Below are 15,806 nucleotides of genomic sequence, written 5' to 3'. Positions count from 1 at the left end.
TCACCATATCTGCCTGACCTTTTGTCTAAGGCTTCCTCTGTCAGTCCAGGAGCAACTTAGACTAGCACTAAGAGAAAACACTGGGGTTTGGCCCTGATTCATCACTAAGAGCTTCTTTGCTTAGTCTTGTCCCCTGTGCTCAGCTCTCCCTATGGAACTGGGTAGGAGTGGTGGCAGCCACCACAGGTGGCTAAGCCCCTGGCCTCCTCTCAGCCCTCTTTCTCATAGAGTCACAACCACTCACTTGCATAAACTCCACGCTGCTGTCCAGGGGGGTTTCCCGGCGAAAAAGCAGAAGAAAGTTTTCATCTTCAGACAAGAACATACCAGCAAGCTAAAGGAATAGGAAGAACAGCAGTCAGGGATGCGGGCCAGTATCCATTTAAGGAGCACTCCCTGAGTAAAAGGGCAGCAGGGCTCAGACCTCTCAATCTGGAGAGCCCAGCTTGCAGTTCTGTGCTCATAAATATCATTCTTTGATTCACTGATTCTTTCAAAAAGTATCACATTCCTATTAGGTATAAAACATTACGAATATCACCTTCTATGAATTTACAACCCTAAAAATGATACTAATGATAGGAATAATAAATTTATTAAGTATGTAACAGGTCCTAGGCACTATTAGAACTTTCAACATTAAATTAATTTAATTATTTAATGGTAGAAAATAAAAATAGCAGATAATGTTTATATACGCTAGCTCATTTAATCCAGGGTGACCAGACGTCCCGATTTTGGCGGGACAGTTCCACTTTTCAACAATTTGTCCCAAGTCCCACAGCGTTTTAAAATAGTCCCGATTTTTGGAAAGAATGCAGGAACGGGCTGGAGAACAAGAAGGGAATATACGGTTTTCGGCCACCATATGGCTATTTCACCAGAATATGAGTTTTATATTATTTTTGTTAATTTTATAATGTTAAACTGTAATAAATAATGCTGAGAAGTGATTAGTAAAAACTGCTTATCAAAGTTTGCATTGTTGTCAGGCCCTACCCTGCGCCATCCCTTGCCCCGCGCCCCGCTCCCGGCCATGTTGTCCGGCCTTACAGATGTTAGAATCTGGTCACCCTAATCTAATCCTAACAACACCCTATAGGGTACACAAAATAACATTATTCCTATTTTCTAGTTAAGGAAACTAGGCTGCACAGAAATAAGAAATTTGCCAAAGTTGCACAATTGTTATATAGCAGGCATCCTCAAACTATGGCCTGTGGGCCACATGCAGCCCACCTAGGACATTTATCTGGCCCACCAGGTGTTTTTGCCTCCACTGCCTGTCCTGCTTAGCAGCCCACTCGTTCCAGGGCTCCTGTTGGAGTCCAGCCCTCCAACAGTCTGAGGGACAGTGAACTGGCCCCCCCCCATTTAAAAATTTTGAGGACCCCTGGTATGTAGTAAAGTCAGGACCTCAACTTGGCAATCTCAAGCACATACTTTTAATTACTGTGCTTTGCTGGTAAGATGCTGTATAGACACAGTACGTCAGTGTCATGTGCAAAAGCAGTCAAGACTGCTGTCTGGCTTGATTCTTGAGTGTTAGCTATGATTTATATTATTTACATTGTTAGTCCCTATATGATACTGCAATCATTGATTTAAATGTGACTGACTCAACCAATCGGCTTTCTGTATGAGCACCTATTTGACTGGTTTACTTCACTCACTCCCATGAACAAAGTTCATATCTTCTTCCTCTACATGATTATAACAATTGTTTCAGCACAGGTGCAGGTTTTGCTGAGTTCATTGTCAAACCTAGGGTACTGCAGTGTATATTGACTTCTTTCTGAGTTGCTCCTTTAAACAATGGTCATTTTCTCTGTAACTGAGTGTTCTTTCAGTGTCTTGTACAATGCTATAGGATGAGTCCAGAGCAAATGCTCTGGGTTTTAGGTGCAATCCCCATTCACATTCTCCAAATGTCAGCTCAGGGACACATGTTAGTAATAACTAACATATATTGAGTATCTGCTCCATGGCCGGTACTAACAAGGTATTTTTCATTTATTGTTTCATTAAATTCTCACACCAGCTCTTTAGAATGAGTATAAATATCCCCCTTTAACCAATGAGAGACAGCACAATTCAATCTGTAAGTGATAGGCTTTAGAGTGGATCCAAATTCTTTCTCCATTACTGATTAATTGTGTGAACATGGGCTATTTAATTGATATTTCCATGCCTGATTTCCTCACTTGGAGAATTAGTATAATAATATTGATATTTTGGTACTTATATAAAAGCTAAAAGTACAGTGAGCAAATATCTATAAACTGTTTAGCAGTTTAAGTACCTGGTAGGCATTAAATAGTCAATAAATCATAACTGCCATGTTGGTGAAAAGGATAAAATTAAGGATCGGAGAAGTTAAAGTAACTTGTTCTAGCCTTCATATTCCACCATATTCACTTTATGCTTTTCTCCAACCCATACAAGGTTAACTGGAACTGGAAACTGCTCTTCAGAACTAAGCAGTTTTGGGGGGAAGGGTTTGGGGTTTTTTTTTTGCAGTTTTTGGCCGGGGCTGGATTTGAATCCACCACCTCCAGCATATGGGGCTGGCGCCCTACTCCTTTGAGCCACAGGCGCTGCCTTAGCAGTATTTTTTTTTAATATAATGGTAGAAATAAGCTAAAAACAACAACAACAAAAATTAAAATGTCATTCATTTATGGTTTTTAGAACTCACTCTGTCTTCAATTTTGGTTGGAGTGAAACTGAGGTGTTCTAGAAAAATTAAATATATAGATAATCCCCACACCTCACTTTGGCCTTTTAGTCATGGCTTTCCCCCATATTATGGTTTGAAAGAGATTCTGAAATATGTCATAGTGGCTGACCTTTTGTCACAACTGCCTGTAATTGGAATAAGTGAAATGGCCAATGGTACAACAGGAGACTACTGGAGAAACAGAAGATGTTGCTACTCCTTAGACTCCCAGGCTCATGAGGTTTTAAGGACCCTTGAGAATAACCCAGTTCTGTATCGTCACCTTCTCTACAAACAACCCCCTCAATGACACTTTTGTGAAGGACTCCATGGCAACATGACTGGCCAATTGCACAGGAATTAGTGAGATAATAGCATATTTTTCAGTTAATTATTATGTTTCACTCATTCATTAATATTTCTTTTTTTTTTTTTTTTGTGAAGTTTTTGGCCAGGGCTGGGTTTGAACCCGCCACCTCCGGCAGATGGGGCCAGTGCCCCACTCCTTTGAGCCACAGACGCCACCCTCATTGATGTTTCTTGAGCACCACTATGTGCTCTGCTCTTGGGGCTGGAGAATACCACAGAGAACAAGCCGTCATGGACACAGTACTTTGTTTGGTGCACCTAGCTTGATGCTTGCACTTACTTTTCTATTGAAGAATACACTGATACTTTTTTATCAATTACAATAAGAATTGTTGTTTATATTTGTAATTTAGTCTTTGAGTAAAACTTTGGAAACAATTAGTCTTATAAATTTAGGGTTTAGTTTATTAATTTTCTGATGAAAAGGCAGCCTGCTGGTGGACATGTCCACTCTTAATTAAGAGACATTATCTTGCCCTATTCACATAACTCCCTGAGGAAATTGCCTTATTATTTTCTTCAAGAATATCAACTGTCTGGCTTGGTGCCCAGAGCACAGTGGTTGTGGCACCAGCCACATACACTGAGGCTGGCAGGTTCAAACCTGGTCTGGGCCAGCTAAACAACAACGACAACTGCAACAAAAAAAATAGCTGGGCATTGTGGCGGACGCCTATAGTCCCAGCTACTTGGGAGGCTGAGGCAAGAGAATCGCTTAAGCCCAAGAGTTTAAGGTTGCTGTGAGCTGTGACACCCTGGCACTCACTTTACTGAGGGCAACATAGTGAGACGCTGTCTCAAAAAAATAAAAAATAACAAGAATGGAGGAAAAAGTATCCAATGTACACACCCCTATTATGAAACTAATTTATACCTTTTGTATGAAAGCTATAACCTAATAACAACCTAAGGATATGGGGAAGGGGGAGGAAGGGGGGAATGGGTGGAGGGAGGGGGATTCGAGGGTTCACTTTTGTGGTTCATCTTACAAGGGTACAAGTGAATCTTTCTATGAGTAGATTATGAACGTTTTAAGACAATAACTAAGAAAATTACGTGAAGGCTATGTTAACCAGTTTGATGGAAGTGTTTTGGATTGTTTGCGAAAACATCACACTGTACCCCAGAAGTGCATTAATGTACGCAGTTACTATTCAATAAAAAAAAAAGAAAAAAGAAAATAAAAAATAAAAAATCAACTGTTCAAGTATGGTAGCACCAAAAGACTAGCTTTTCAAGTGTCAGGTAATATGACTAACAAGCAATTTTTACAAAAAAAACAAACATTTTTTTGTTTCAGCATTTTTATATACAGCTTCATATCTATATGGTATGAACCTGTACAGATCCATACTTATAAATGGGATTATACTTAAACGACTACCACTTATTTGGCCAGGTAGTACTAGGAAAGTAACTTAGTTTCCTCCCTGAGAAAATAGGGATAATGTTCTATGTCTACCAAAACATATGTGGAAATTCTTTCTAAACTATAAGCATTTTTGTAATTGGAAGGAAAAATGATCAGGTAAACGTAGACTACCCATGACACTGCAGGCTTCACACAGTTCCTTACTTTACTAGGTGCTCAGTGAAAGTGGGTTGAAGGGAAATAAAGCTGGCTATTATCTGTTTCATTTTTAGTGATCTTCAGGAATAGACCTGGGAACTGATATTGAAGTTTAAACTAATATATAGTATGGCCATGGACAACTATTTTAAATTCCACACTAACTTTATGGCCACTCTGTATTTCCAGTAAGTTTTCAAGTTTCCATTTGAATAAGACACTGTACAAAGAGACACATGAGGAATCAAGTGACTAAAAAGCCTCTATCATCTCCATTTTAAAATAGGAACAAATATTGATTGACCTAAATAAAATGATGAAAGAATTGCATACTCTTTGTCACTAAGCAGATGAAAAGGAAGAGGTGTTCCCTAGGCCACCTACCTTACAAAAAGCTCTAATTTCCCAGTGAAAAGTAAGATTTCCATTGTCTTTCAAAGGAAATTACAGTCCAAGGAGGTAAAGTCAAGAAAAAAAGGTCAACAAATGTACAGTCACCAAAAATACAGTAATAAAAGTTACCTCTTTCATCTGTATGCGACCATCTTTAGACCCATGTTGAATAGTCATAAATTGCTGTTTCACCTTCTGCACATTTTCTTCCATGATTGAATCCTGCAATGGGCCAAATATAACCACATTAAAGCCACTGGGATCCCCCAAATATAGATAAGATACACATATTCAAAGCGCACAGCCTAATGATTACAATGATTATGTTATTCTGGTCTAGAAGGCAGGTCCCTTGGCCATTTGAAGTGATCCTACCCTTTTGTAGAAGAGCAAGATGGAGATTTCTTGAGCAACCAACCACTAATCAGAATCTTGACTAAGTAAAATTTATAACTTATGAGTTATTCAAATATTGATGAAAAGAAGCTTAGAGACTAGAGTGCTGAAAAACCAATTTGAACATTATCATGTACTTGATTGTACAGAAGACTGTATTGTAATTAATATAAAAATGTTCTTCCCAAGAACTTAGATATTTTACATTTTTAACTGAAAAATCAAGCTGTTCTAGACCCCTATGTGGCTAGAACCAATTCTCTTAATATTTTCTTGTATGTGTATTCTCTAAAGAAACAATAATAAGAGGAAATAATTAAAGACTAAAGTAATTGTTAAGTTACAAAACCTGTCACAACTCTCTTCCATAACTAACCTTTCCTACACATTAAATTATCTTGTTGAGTGGATTTCTGCACTGTTGCAAGAAAGATGACATATATAATGAACAATAAAGAATGAATTTTGAGGCTGGGCACAGAGGCTCATGCCTGTAATCCTAGCATTCTGGGAGACTGAGGTGGATGGATTGCTTGAGCTCAGGAGCTGGACACCAGCCTCTAAAATAGAAAAACTAGCTGAGTGTGGTGGTGTAGGCCTGTAGTCACAGCTACTTGGGAGGCTGAGAAAAGAGGATGTCTCAAGCCCAAGAGTTTGAGGTTGCTATGAGCTATGTCACCCAGAGTGACAGAGTGAGACTGTCTTAAAAAAAAGAATTTTGATGTAGTAGTTGAGAGAAATAGATAATCCCAAATAGTGCCTGATTTCAATATTCCAGGTGCTGGAGTTCATGCTAAAGTCATTCTTCCTAATACTATCACAATATCCCTGCTCCCAAGCTTCACAGCTATGAGATAGAAGGGTTGAAAAGAGGTGACCTGTTGACTATTATTCCTGCTGGCATTGAGGTGTAGGGGTGACTCTGAGCTTCCACAAGACTCTCTGGATCACTCACACACACAGGCAGGACAGTTCTCTGGGTGGCCTTAGACTGACCTAGTTCTTCCCCCTTTCTCACTTGTAGATCTGTTTTAGCCTCTCCCTAGAGCAAGATGTCCTAAAACACTTTAGCTCAGTGTAACATGAGGTTTCCCTTCAGTACAAAACCCAGGAAAGACTGCTATCAAGCACCTGCCACCTGCCACATGCCACACACAGTTCTGGCCCCTGATGACACGATAGTTAATGAAACTATCACAGGCTGCGAAAGACCTCTTTGTCCCGCCTTCCTTTCCACTGAGGCCTCTCCCTAATGGGCTACAAAAATAGTGAGGAAAAGGGAAATGTGGTGGGAAATTAATAGCTGCCTACATCTAATTCACAAGAAAACGAATAAAAGGCAGGTAAATAGACATTTTTGGAGTGCCAGCCGGAAAGGGGCACTAACCAGGCTCTTTCACAAATATTCTCTCACAGGATCTTCACAATGGGCCTTAGAGATAAAACAATTTACTACACACTTCAGTCCGTGGCTTCATTGCTGGTCTATTCATCTTTTCCTTTGGGGGGAATTTTTTTCATCTTTATGTGTCCGAGCTTCTAAATGGAAATTCTACCTTCCCACCACAGGCTGAGAAATGTCTCAGGCTTCTGCAGTCCTGACTTGGAGAGGCTATCAGTCTTGTCCTTTCCTCCTTAACCTGTCATCTCTTCAGGCTCTTTTATATATGATGAATATTTTCCAGAGAGTAGAAAATATAGAAGAGCAATACAAACTCTCAACCTTCTTAGATCTCAACAAATGAAGAAAAGATTATTCCAATTCATGATAATTTTATTTACTGATGCACAATAAATCAAAGTATATGGTTCTTTCAGATCCATCTTAGTGACTCAGAAGCAAAAGAGGAAAGAAGGGAAAAAAAATCAAAGAGCGTTTAGCACCATTTTCTAAGGATCTCAAGACTGCCCCTTCATTTTACTGAGGAGGAAACAGACCAGAAAGGTGATGTACTTGAATACTGGCAGAACAACATGAAACCAGGGCTTTTGCTATCTGGTACACTACACCTTCCATCACATCTTGCTGTTGCTTCAGATGAGGCAGCACCTAGTAAGGGAGTTATTAAAATCCAACACTAAGTGGTTTATGAAGGAGAAATGATCGAAACAAAATGTGAGGAGTGCTTGATGACTTGCTTTAGGATTTTTTTCAGGAAAGGTTCTCGCAATCAGTTAGATAACAGGATGCTTTAAATTACAAGATCCTGAAAGTCTGAAAACCAATTTTTGGAGAGGCAGGAAGCACATTGATCAGCAAACACAACTTTTGCCAGGGAATCCCAGGACATTATTGCAAGATCTCCACCCTTGACATTGCCATCCCACCTCACTAATTCATTGCAAGAGGCAGGTGTACAGCAAATGTTTGATGGTGGCTTATACTAATGAGACAAGAAAAATGCTCTAAGCGAGATGATTTAAGCTACCGGACCATCTGATTTTCCAGGATTGGTATGGACCTCAGAAATATAGGGAACTGCCAAACTTCATGTCAATCAATGCTTTGCCTCTTCCTTTTCCAGCCATACTTTTGCTGGCAATTATGACAACGAAATTGTACCTTCTTTTCTTCTACTCATCACCTTTTGCTGGAAGGGGTTAGAATATGATAGATGGATAAAGTACATGAAACAGAAAGAGATGAATGAATTAATCTCTCATATGGTGCCCAAATGGTTACTAGATAATGAAGAATAAACTTGATTTGGAATGAATTGCAATGAAGGTGAGTCACTTTGCAAAAAATTAAAATGTGTGAATGAAGAACTAAAAATAGCATCTATACATATAGCTATTTAAAAAAAAAAAAAGTGAACCCAAACCACTAGCATTTGTGATTGAGAAGATATATCAACCAAGTAGATGTGGGTATTCTGGCCATAATAAGGCCATCTGTTGTATCTATGGTCCTATATTTAGAAATCCAAAATTATTAAAAGAAGAGGACTTGGACAAATTGACTCTGTAAACATCAACCAAATGTATTCACTTGATGATGATAAATGGGGAATAGTCAAAGGCTTAGTTTTTAAAAAATAAATACTTTCCTAAATGAACCTACCAAATTTAAAATATGAGGGAGAAGACATTAATGATTTGGAAACAAAATCTCAAGTGAAGAAATGGGAAATAATGCCTAGATCATTTGTCTAATATTGAGCTGCCTATTGTCTACTATTTACCTTTGGGTAACCGCCTTCACTCATGAGGTAGTAAATATGACTTAAGGCATCCTTCAAAGGTACCCTCACTTGGAAAACTTACTCTTAAAAACTGGAAACCCCATTGACAGACATATTTGTTTCTTAGTTCTTTTTAGTGTTTGAGAGAGTAAGTTTTAATTATCCTGGGTGGGATAACCCACTGGTGACCTAAGCCAAAGAGGGTCCAGAGTAAACACTGGGAAAACTAAAAATCCAAGAAGACACCACATCACCATAACAACATATAAGGGGATGTTTTTGCAACTATAAAGCACTTTTTACTTGTGTTCTCTCACTGACTGTCATGGTGAAACAGGTCAAAACATTGTTATTTCCACTTTGCGGATAAGAAAATTGAAATGCAGAGCCTTCAAATGGCATATTGATATTACACAGCTGCAGGTGCAGAGCTAGGACATAAACACTGGGTTTCCGTTTCCGCATATAGTTGCCCTTTCCTCACATCATGAGGCATCTTTGGAGTGAGGTTCACAGATAAAGAACTACATTTTCTTTTTCTCTGTAGAAGGTGAACAGGAGACTCTAAGATCTTCTGTTAACTAGGCTTCCTTGTATGATACCCCACTAAACACCGATATTGGCCTGTCTAGTCTCAGCACTACAGATTGTGTGTGTTTGCATTTGGGGGTGCGTGCACCGTACAGGAAAAGCACGATGGATATCATTCAACAGGATGGGACTTTACTCCAAATTTCAGCTTGGTTTTTTAGATTAAGAACTCTGCCAGCACAGCAATCATTTCTTTACCTTTGGAACATAGGATCTGTTGAATAAAAAAATAATTCTTTATAAAGGGCTGGGCATTCCTCAAGGAAGTTAACTAACATAGGCCATGTTGGTGGAAAATTATATTTTAAAGTAACTAAATGTGAAGCCAAAGAAGCAGCAGCCAGATTCTATTGCCATCTTTATTTTGAGGACATGGAGCCTTGGAATTCTGACTTCTGTCCTCTTAGACCTCTAACCCTAAAGCCGGTGGCTATCCTCTGGACCTAAAACAAAGGAGCCCAGGGCTCCCCACTTGTAATTCCCCATCTGTCCTTATCTGGGCCTCAGCAGGGAAGGTATAGTTTCCAAAGCCTGAAAAAGGCCCAAGATATGGTATAATCGGTACACAAGGGATGCGTACACATAGAACCTGACGCTCACAGTGGACTGGCAAGATCTAGACCCAGTCTAGAGGCTAATTCTCAGCATTTGAAAAGAAAGGCTTGCAAAGAGTAAGAGAAACAGCAAAAATAGCAACTGATGGTTCCACTAAGTCAATCCCCTCAGAGGCTATAAGGAGAAGCTAATTATAAGCCGGTTGGTTACTCTGCAGGATTGACTAGCAGGCCACTTGCTGTTGGAAACCTCAAAATGTCTTCTTTTTTTTTTTGAGACAGAGCCTCAAGCTGTCCCCCTGGGCAGAGTGCCGTGGCATTACAACTCACAGCAACCTCCAACTCCTGGGCTCAAGCGAGTCTCCTGCCTCCGCCTCCCAAGTAGCTGGGACCACAGGCGCCCGCCACAACGCCCGGCTATTTTTTTTTTTTTGGTTGCAGCCATCGTTGTTTGGCGGGTCCGGGCTGGGGATTCGAACCCGCCACCTTAGGTGTACGTGGCTGGCGCCTTAGCCTGTTGAGCTATAGGCGCCGAGCCCAAAATGTCTTCTTGTGAGTTCTCTGCGACCCACTAATTAGCAGAGGAAAGTAGATTTATTCAGACCTCTGAAGAACAGCTAGCTGCTGCTAAACACCAAAGGGAGGGGCTGCCTGATTATGTAGGCCTCCCTGTTGCTGGCTTCTGTACTCATTGGGCAGTATTGTTTAAAAGCAGGTAGCACAAATGATGACCATCTGTCAGGTGATGGGATATCCACTTTGAGGTCCTACCTTATGGCTAGGGACTTGCTTAGGACCAACTTATTGTCCATTGGGGGAAAGCCCAAAATTAAAAATCATTTCCTTAATCGAGGTTGTCAGGGCTTCATGGAGTGCACAGTGAAGCTCCCTGCAGCCATACCCCAGGGTAATGCCTCAGCATTTTGAACAGGATCCAATATGGCAGATGATAATATTTTTGGTTAACAGTTTAAACTTATTATTCTGGCTCCAAAAGCTTTTTCCTAACCAAGCACTTGTGAGAGGTGCCTGGGGCTGCTGCCATAGCTCTGTGGGACTGGCCTGGTTATATTAGAATCCCCTCTCCAGCAGGCAGTCACTGTTCCTGGAGGGTCAGAAGGTAAAAAGACATGCAAACTGACTGAGGGTGTTTTTATAATGCATGATCCTTGGCAGATCTCAATTGTACTGAAATACTTATGAAATGGGACCTAGGGTCTGCATTAGCAAGTATAGGTACTCCTTAAGCACACCACATTTTGATTTGCATTAGGGCTAAGGATTCTGAAACTTTCCAACCCCCTTCAAAGCCACAGGGACATTTGCAGTGAACATCACAAGAAACCAGTGAGTTATTTGTGTCTCCTTTTTTCAAAGACCACACTTGCCTCTGTGTGAGAAAGTTGGTTCACGGGCCAGATCTAAGGCAGGGGCAGCTATAAGGACAGCCAAACTGCAAGAGATGACATCGTTTTTTGCTCTCAGAATGGCAACAACGCCTCTAGCCTCTACAGTTAGCCAAAACCTCAGGTGGAGACAGCTCACGGCATCCTCAGCTTACAGCAGGGCAGACTCCTGTGTTTCAGAAGCTGTCTACCACAACTCTATGACTAAATGAGAAACTTTGAGTTTTAATACTGACAGCAATTTTTCTCCTCCTTTTCTATAAATCAATAGAGCAAGGAACCTTCTAAAAAGGTGTTAAGGTCAGGTGTGTTGGCTCATGCCCAGCTCTTTGGGAGGCCAAGGCAGAAAGATTGCTTGAGCTCAGGACTTCAATACCAACCTATGCAACAGAGCAGGACCCTAACTCTACAAAAAAATAAAATCAGCTAGGTGTGGTAACACACAACTGTTATCCCAATTACTTAAGAAGTTAAGGAAAGAGGATCACTTCAGCCTAGGAGATTGAAATTGCAGTGAGCTGTGATCACCCCACTGTCCTTCAGGTAGGCAACAGAGTAAGATGCTATTTCTAAAATAAAATAAATAAATAAAAAGCTGGAAAGGTCCAAGTCTCTGGGATACAGATTTTTAGGAATTGAGCATCCAGTTTATTACAAATTTTTGGACAGCTTTATCTTTTTTCTTTCCTCAAATACCCCCATCCATGGTTGATAAGACGGCATCTGACTCATGGGTTCCTGGACTGCCGTGAGCCTTAGCATTTACAGGTATGAACAGGAGCCCTGCAGGGAAGGCTGAAAGAGCTTCACTGTGGTCTGCTGGCATGTAAAACTGGCCAGCAAAATTGAAGCAGAAGCCTCACATGCTGGAGGCTTCCTCGTCTCTACTTGTAGCTGGTATAAATGCAGAAATGAAGGATAAAGAGAAGGGTGTGCAAATGTTCTGATCAGAAGAAAGAAGAGGCTCATGTCTCCATCCTTCCCACCTGCCATTCCCTCGCAGGCTGTATGGGGTTGGGGGGACAGGAGAAGGCAGATAGACAAAAAACAAGAAAAGGTACAGAAAGAGAGGGATGAGTGACAATGAGATAAAGATGAAGGGGGAGGAGAAATTAGGAAGAGAAAAGAAGGTCAAAAGAAGAAGCAGAGAGATAGGAAAGAGAGGGGGAAAGATACATGAAAGACATGGAAGAGGAGGCACCAGAAGAGAGCGTTGAAAAGCACAGAGACTGAATATAGAAAGGAGAAACAAAGAGACAGAGAGGAGAAACGGGTGAGAAATAGAAATCAGAAAGAGACAAGAGAGAGGAGAGAGAGGTCACAGGAAGAGGCAAATAGACAATGGGAGATGAGACCCATGAAACACGGAGGTGGGAAACAAAAACAAGCAAAAAAATTTAGAAAAACATACATTTAAAGAGAAAGAGAGAATGTGAGAAGCAGACAAAGAGAGAGATCAAGAAGTGTGTGGCTGATGGAAGCAAATGCCACCTCTTCTTTTCTAAGCTGGCTTTCTCTGACCCTCAACACTCCCCCTTCTCCACAATTCTCAGCAGAGAGCTCCTTGTTCTCCTTACAGAGCTCTTACATGAGAATGTAATGCACTTTAATATTCTTCTAGGGAAACAATTGCAGTCTCTGAAGATAAACTATCTCCATAGGGCGGTGCCTGTGGCTCAGTGGGTAGGGCACTGGCCCATACATCAAGGGTGGTGGGTTCAAACCTGGCCCTGGCCAAATTGCAACAAAAACAATAGCTGGGCATTGTGGCAGGTGCCTGTAGTCACAGCTACTCAGGAGGCTGAGGCAAGAGAATTGCCTAAGCCCCAGGAGTTGGAGCTTGCTGTGAGCTGTGTGATGCCACGGCCCTCTACCAAGGGTGATAAAGTGACACTCTGTCTCTACAATAAATAAATAAATAAATAAAACTATCTCCATGGTTCATTTAAATGCAACTATCACCAGAGTTAATCCCTGTATTATGCATATCCTAATGGAACTTTCATTAAATTGAGACCCTTCCCTGGCTAGCTTAGCTCATGAGTCTCTTGAGTTTTTTTCTCTGCTTTGGGGCAGAGATATGCAAAAATTCATCTATATCTCTCAAGAGATACAGAGAGATAATACCATCAGAAAGTGATATGAACACCAGATACGCTGGCTTACACTTATATCTGAGTTCTAAGTATGTTAGTTATTTTCTGGCTTGTCTTTCCTTCATAAATCTGTAACCACGTATAATAAAATGAATCATGGAAAAACTTTTTTTTTTTTTCTTGCAGTTTTCAACTGGGGCTGGGTTTGAACCTGCCATCTCTGGCATATGGGGCTGGTGCCCTACTCCTTGGAGCCACAGGCACCACCCGGAGAAACTATTTTAAATGATTTGTTTGTGGTTTGCTATCAAAGTAGTATCATAGGTACTAAACACCAATTTTACTGTGCTTAACATTGTCCCAACATTTTTTGGAACAAAGGAGCTACTTTATCTCCAGTTATAAACCAATTAGCAGAGACATAATGAAGGAGACATTTAAAACCAAGTTGACTGAGTCAACAGTTAGGATTTCTGAGTGGGTGACAGATGCTACACTGAAAGTCAGTGACCAGCATGTCTAATGCCACAGTTGTGCTTTTTATAAGACCTGCCTTTGTGTTGCTGGGAGAAGGAGAAAAATTACATGCATGCAAGGAAGAAAAGAGGTCAGATGGAATTAATCAGTACAAGTCAACATAAAACTTGAATGCTTATATTTTACTGAGAGAAATTAATGTTTAGTGCACAAGTACTTACATCAGTACCCAATTTCACAAACATGTGGTGAAAGAAAGCATCAAGCTCCTTCTCTTCTATGTAACCCTTATCTAAAAGCAAAAAGATAAGCATAAATAATAGTCACTTATGTAGAATAATATATGACATTTAGTATCTATATTTTAAAATCTCACAATTTACAAAATCTCCATAGATACTATTCTGTGTCCTTCCATAACTAAGTGCCAGCATCTAACTCTGGAAAACATGGATTTGAACAGTGATTGTGTCCCAGAGCAAATGTTTTCTTGGATGTTTGTATTAACATGTAAAAAAAGAGAGATATTAAATACATTAATTTTAATATTAATTAACATGAGCTTTACAATAAAATTTAACCCAAGGATTTCTAAAGTTCAGAAAAACTTAAAAGATAATTACATATTGAATCTTAGAGCTTAAAATACACCTTTAAATATTTTCTTTATGTTTATTATTAAAAATGAAGCAAATGCTAAGTAGCTCTATTATATTTTTGTAAGTAGTCTTGAGATTAAGTAGTCTTGAGATGAAGTAGTCTCGTTGCGTGACAGTCATTTTGAAAGTTGATAAAATGTACCCTCCCTTTGAGAGAGTGTGGGGGGCTGTACAACAAAGTTACTGAGAAAAATGAGCACAATTAGGAAAAACTAACTTCAGATGGCTGAGTTGCAGCCCACAGACCTTGAATATACATAATGCTATTTTTGTGTCCATATGTGCTTATGTAAAAGGTCCTCATTTAGGATCTCTGAGTGAGTGACAGACATTACACTGAAAGTTAGTGACCAGCAGGTCTGATGCTACAGTTGTGCTTTTTATAAAATACGTAGACAAAGATTGGGGAGGGGGACAAATCTCTTTTCCCACCATGAATTTTCACAAGGTATCTAGATGTGTAACACCAGTATACCATGTCTATTAAATACTCTGCATTAGATATACTGTATTAACAATGCAAGCAGACAAGTTTTCCTACAGGAAAGGGGGAACTCCAGGTTCCCCGTGGACCTGCGTCTACACCTGAGTACGCAGGGGGTTGTTCTACTCACCGTCGGGGTCAAAGTGCTGCCAGACCTGCCAGAAGCAAGCTGCGTCCACGAGCCCCGGAGTCTGTTTGTGGGCGCTGTCCATGGTATTGACCGCGAAGACCAGGCACTGGTGAGCAACTTTGCTAACGACTTTTTTTTTTTTTTTTAAGATAATTCCTGACTCCCTCGTCTGCTTCTTTCGCTCTCTGATTAGCTCTGAATACCTGTTGGCAGGGCGGACTCAGGGCAGCTGGCCCTGGCTTTGCTAAGCAGTCCCTCAGCGCTGACGGGGCTCTCAGCAAGACCAGCCACTTGATGCCCGCCCCGCTCCGCTCCGGCGTCGTCCCCGCCCCGCCCTCGGCGCTGTCCTGGCAGATCCGCAGGGGAGCTCCTGTCTGTCTCAGCGCTGTGGGGGATTCAGGAAGAAAGGAGCTGTCTCAGGGCATGCACGGCTCACTGCCTTTGCCCTTTAACTTGTTTGTCAGACTCACAGAAAACAATTCCTGTGCGTTTGACTCACCTCCCAAACTTGTGTCTCAAGGGGTTTTCTAGGGAGAGCTGCTTCATCTAAAGAGTTGGAAGAAGTGTCAGTGTCAGGACCTTTTGGATCTGAAGATTTAGAAATGTAATGTGAGGCTCGGCGCCTATAGCTCAACCGGCTAAGGCGCCAGCCACGTACACCTAAGGTGGCGGGTTCGAATCCCCAGCCCGGACCCGCCAAACAACAATGACGGCTGCAACCAAAAAATAGCCGGGCGTTGTGGCGGGCGCCTGTGGTCCCAGCTACTTGGGAGGCGG

General features: G+C 41.0%; 1 protein-coding gene across 1 annotated transcript; it reads right to left on the bottom strand.

Moving 5' to 3' along the window:
* Positions 1-244: 244 nt before the first annotated feature.
* LOC105886835 (secretagogin-like) lies at positions 245-15,140 on the bottom strand (the record flags this gene model as incomplete). Its single annotated transcript, XM_012804211.2, has 4 exons — positions 15,030-15,140; positions 13,978-14,048; positions 5,181-5,273; positions 245-334 (listed from the first exon to the last, which is right to left on the bottom strand). Coding segments are annotated over exons 1-4 (336 nt in total), but the record flags the coding sequence as incomplete, so codon positions are not given.
* Between the last annotated feature and the right edge of the window lie 666 nt (positions 15,141-15,806).

This window comes from Otolemur garnettii, unplaced genomic scaffold, assembly GCF_000181295.1.
Source record: "Otolemur garnettii isolate 467f Iridium unplaced genomic scaffold, OtoGar3 scaffold00026, whole genome shotgun sequence".
Lineage (NCBI taxonomy): Eukaryota > Metazoa > Chordata > Mammalia > Primates > Galagidae > Otolemur > Otolemur garnettii.
The sequence above is the reverse complement of the archived record's forward strand: the minus strand, read 5'-3'. Positions and strand labels throughout refer to the sequence as shown.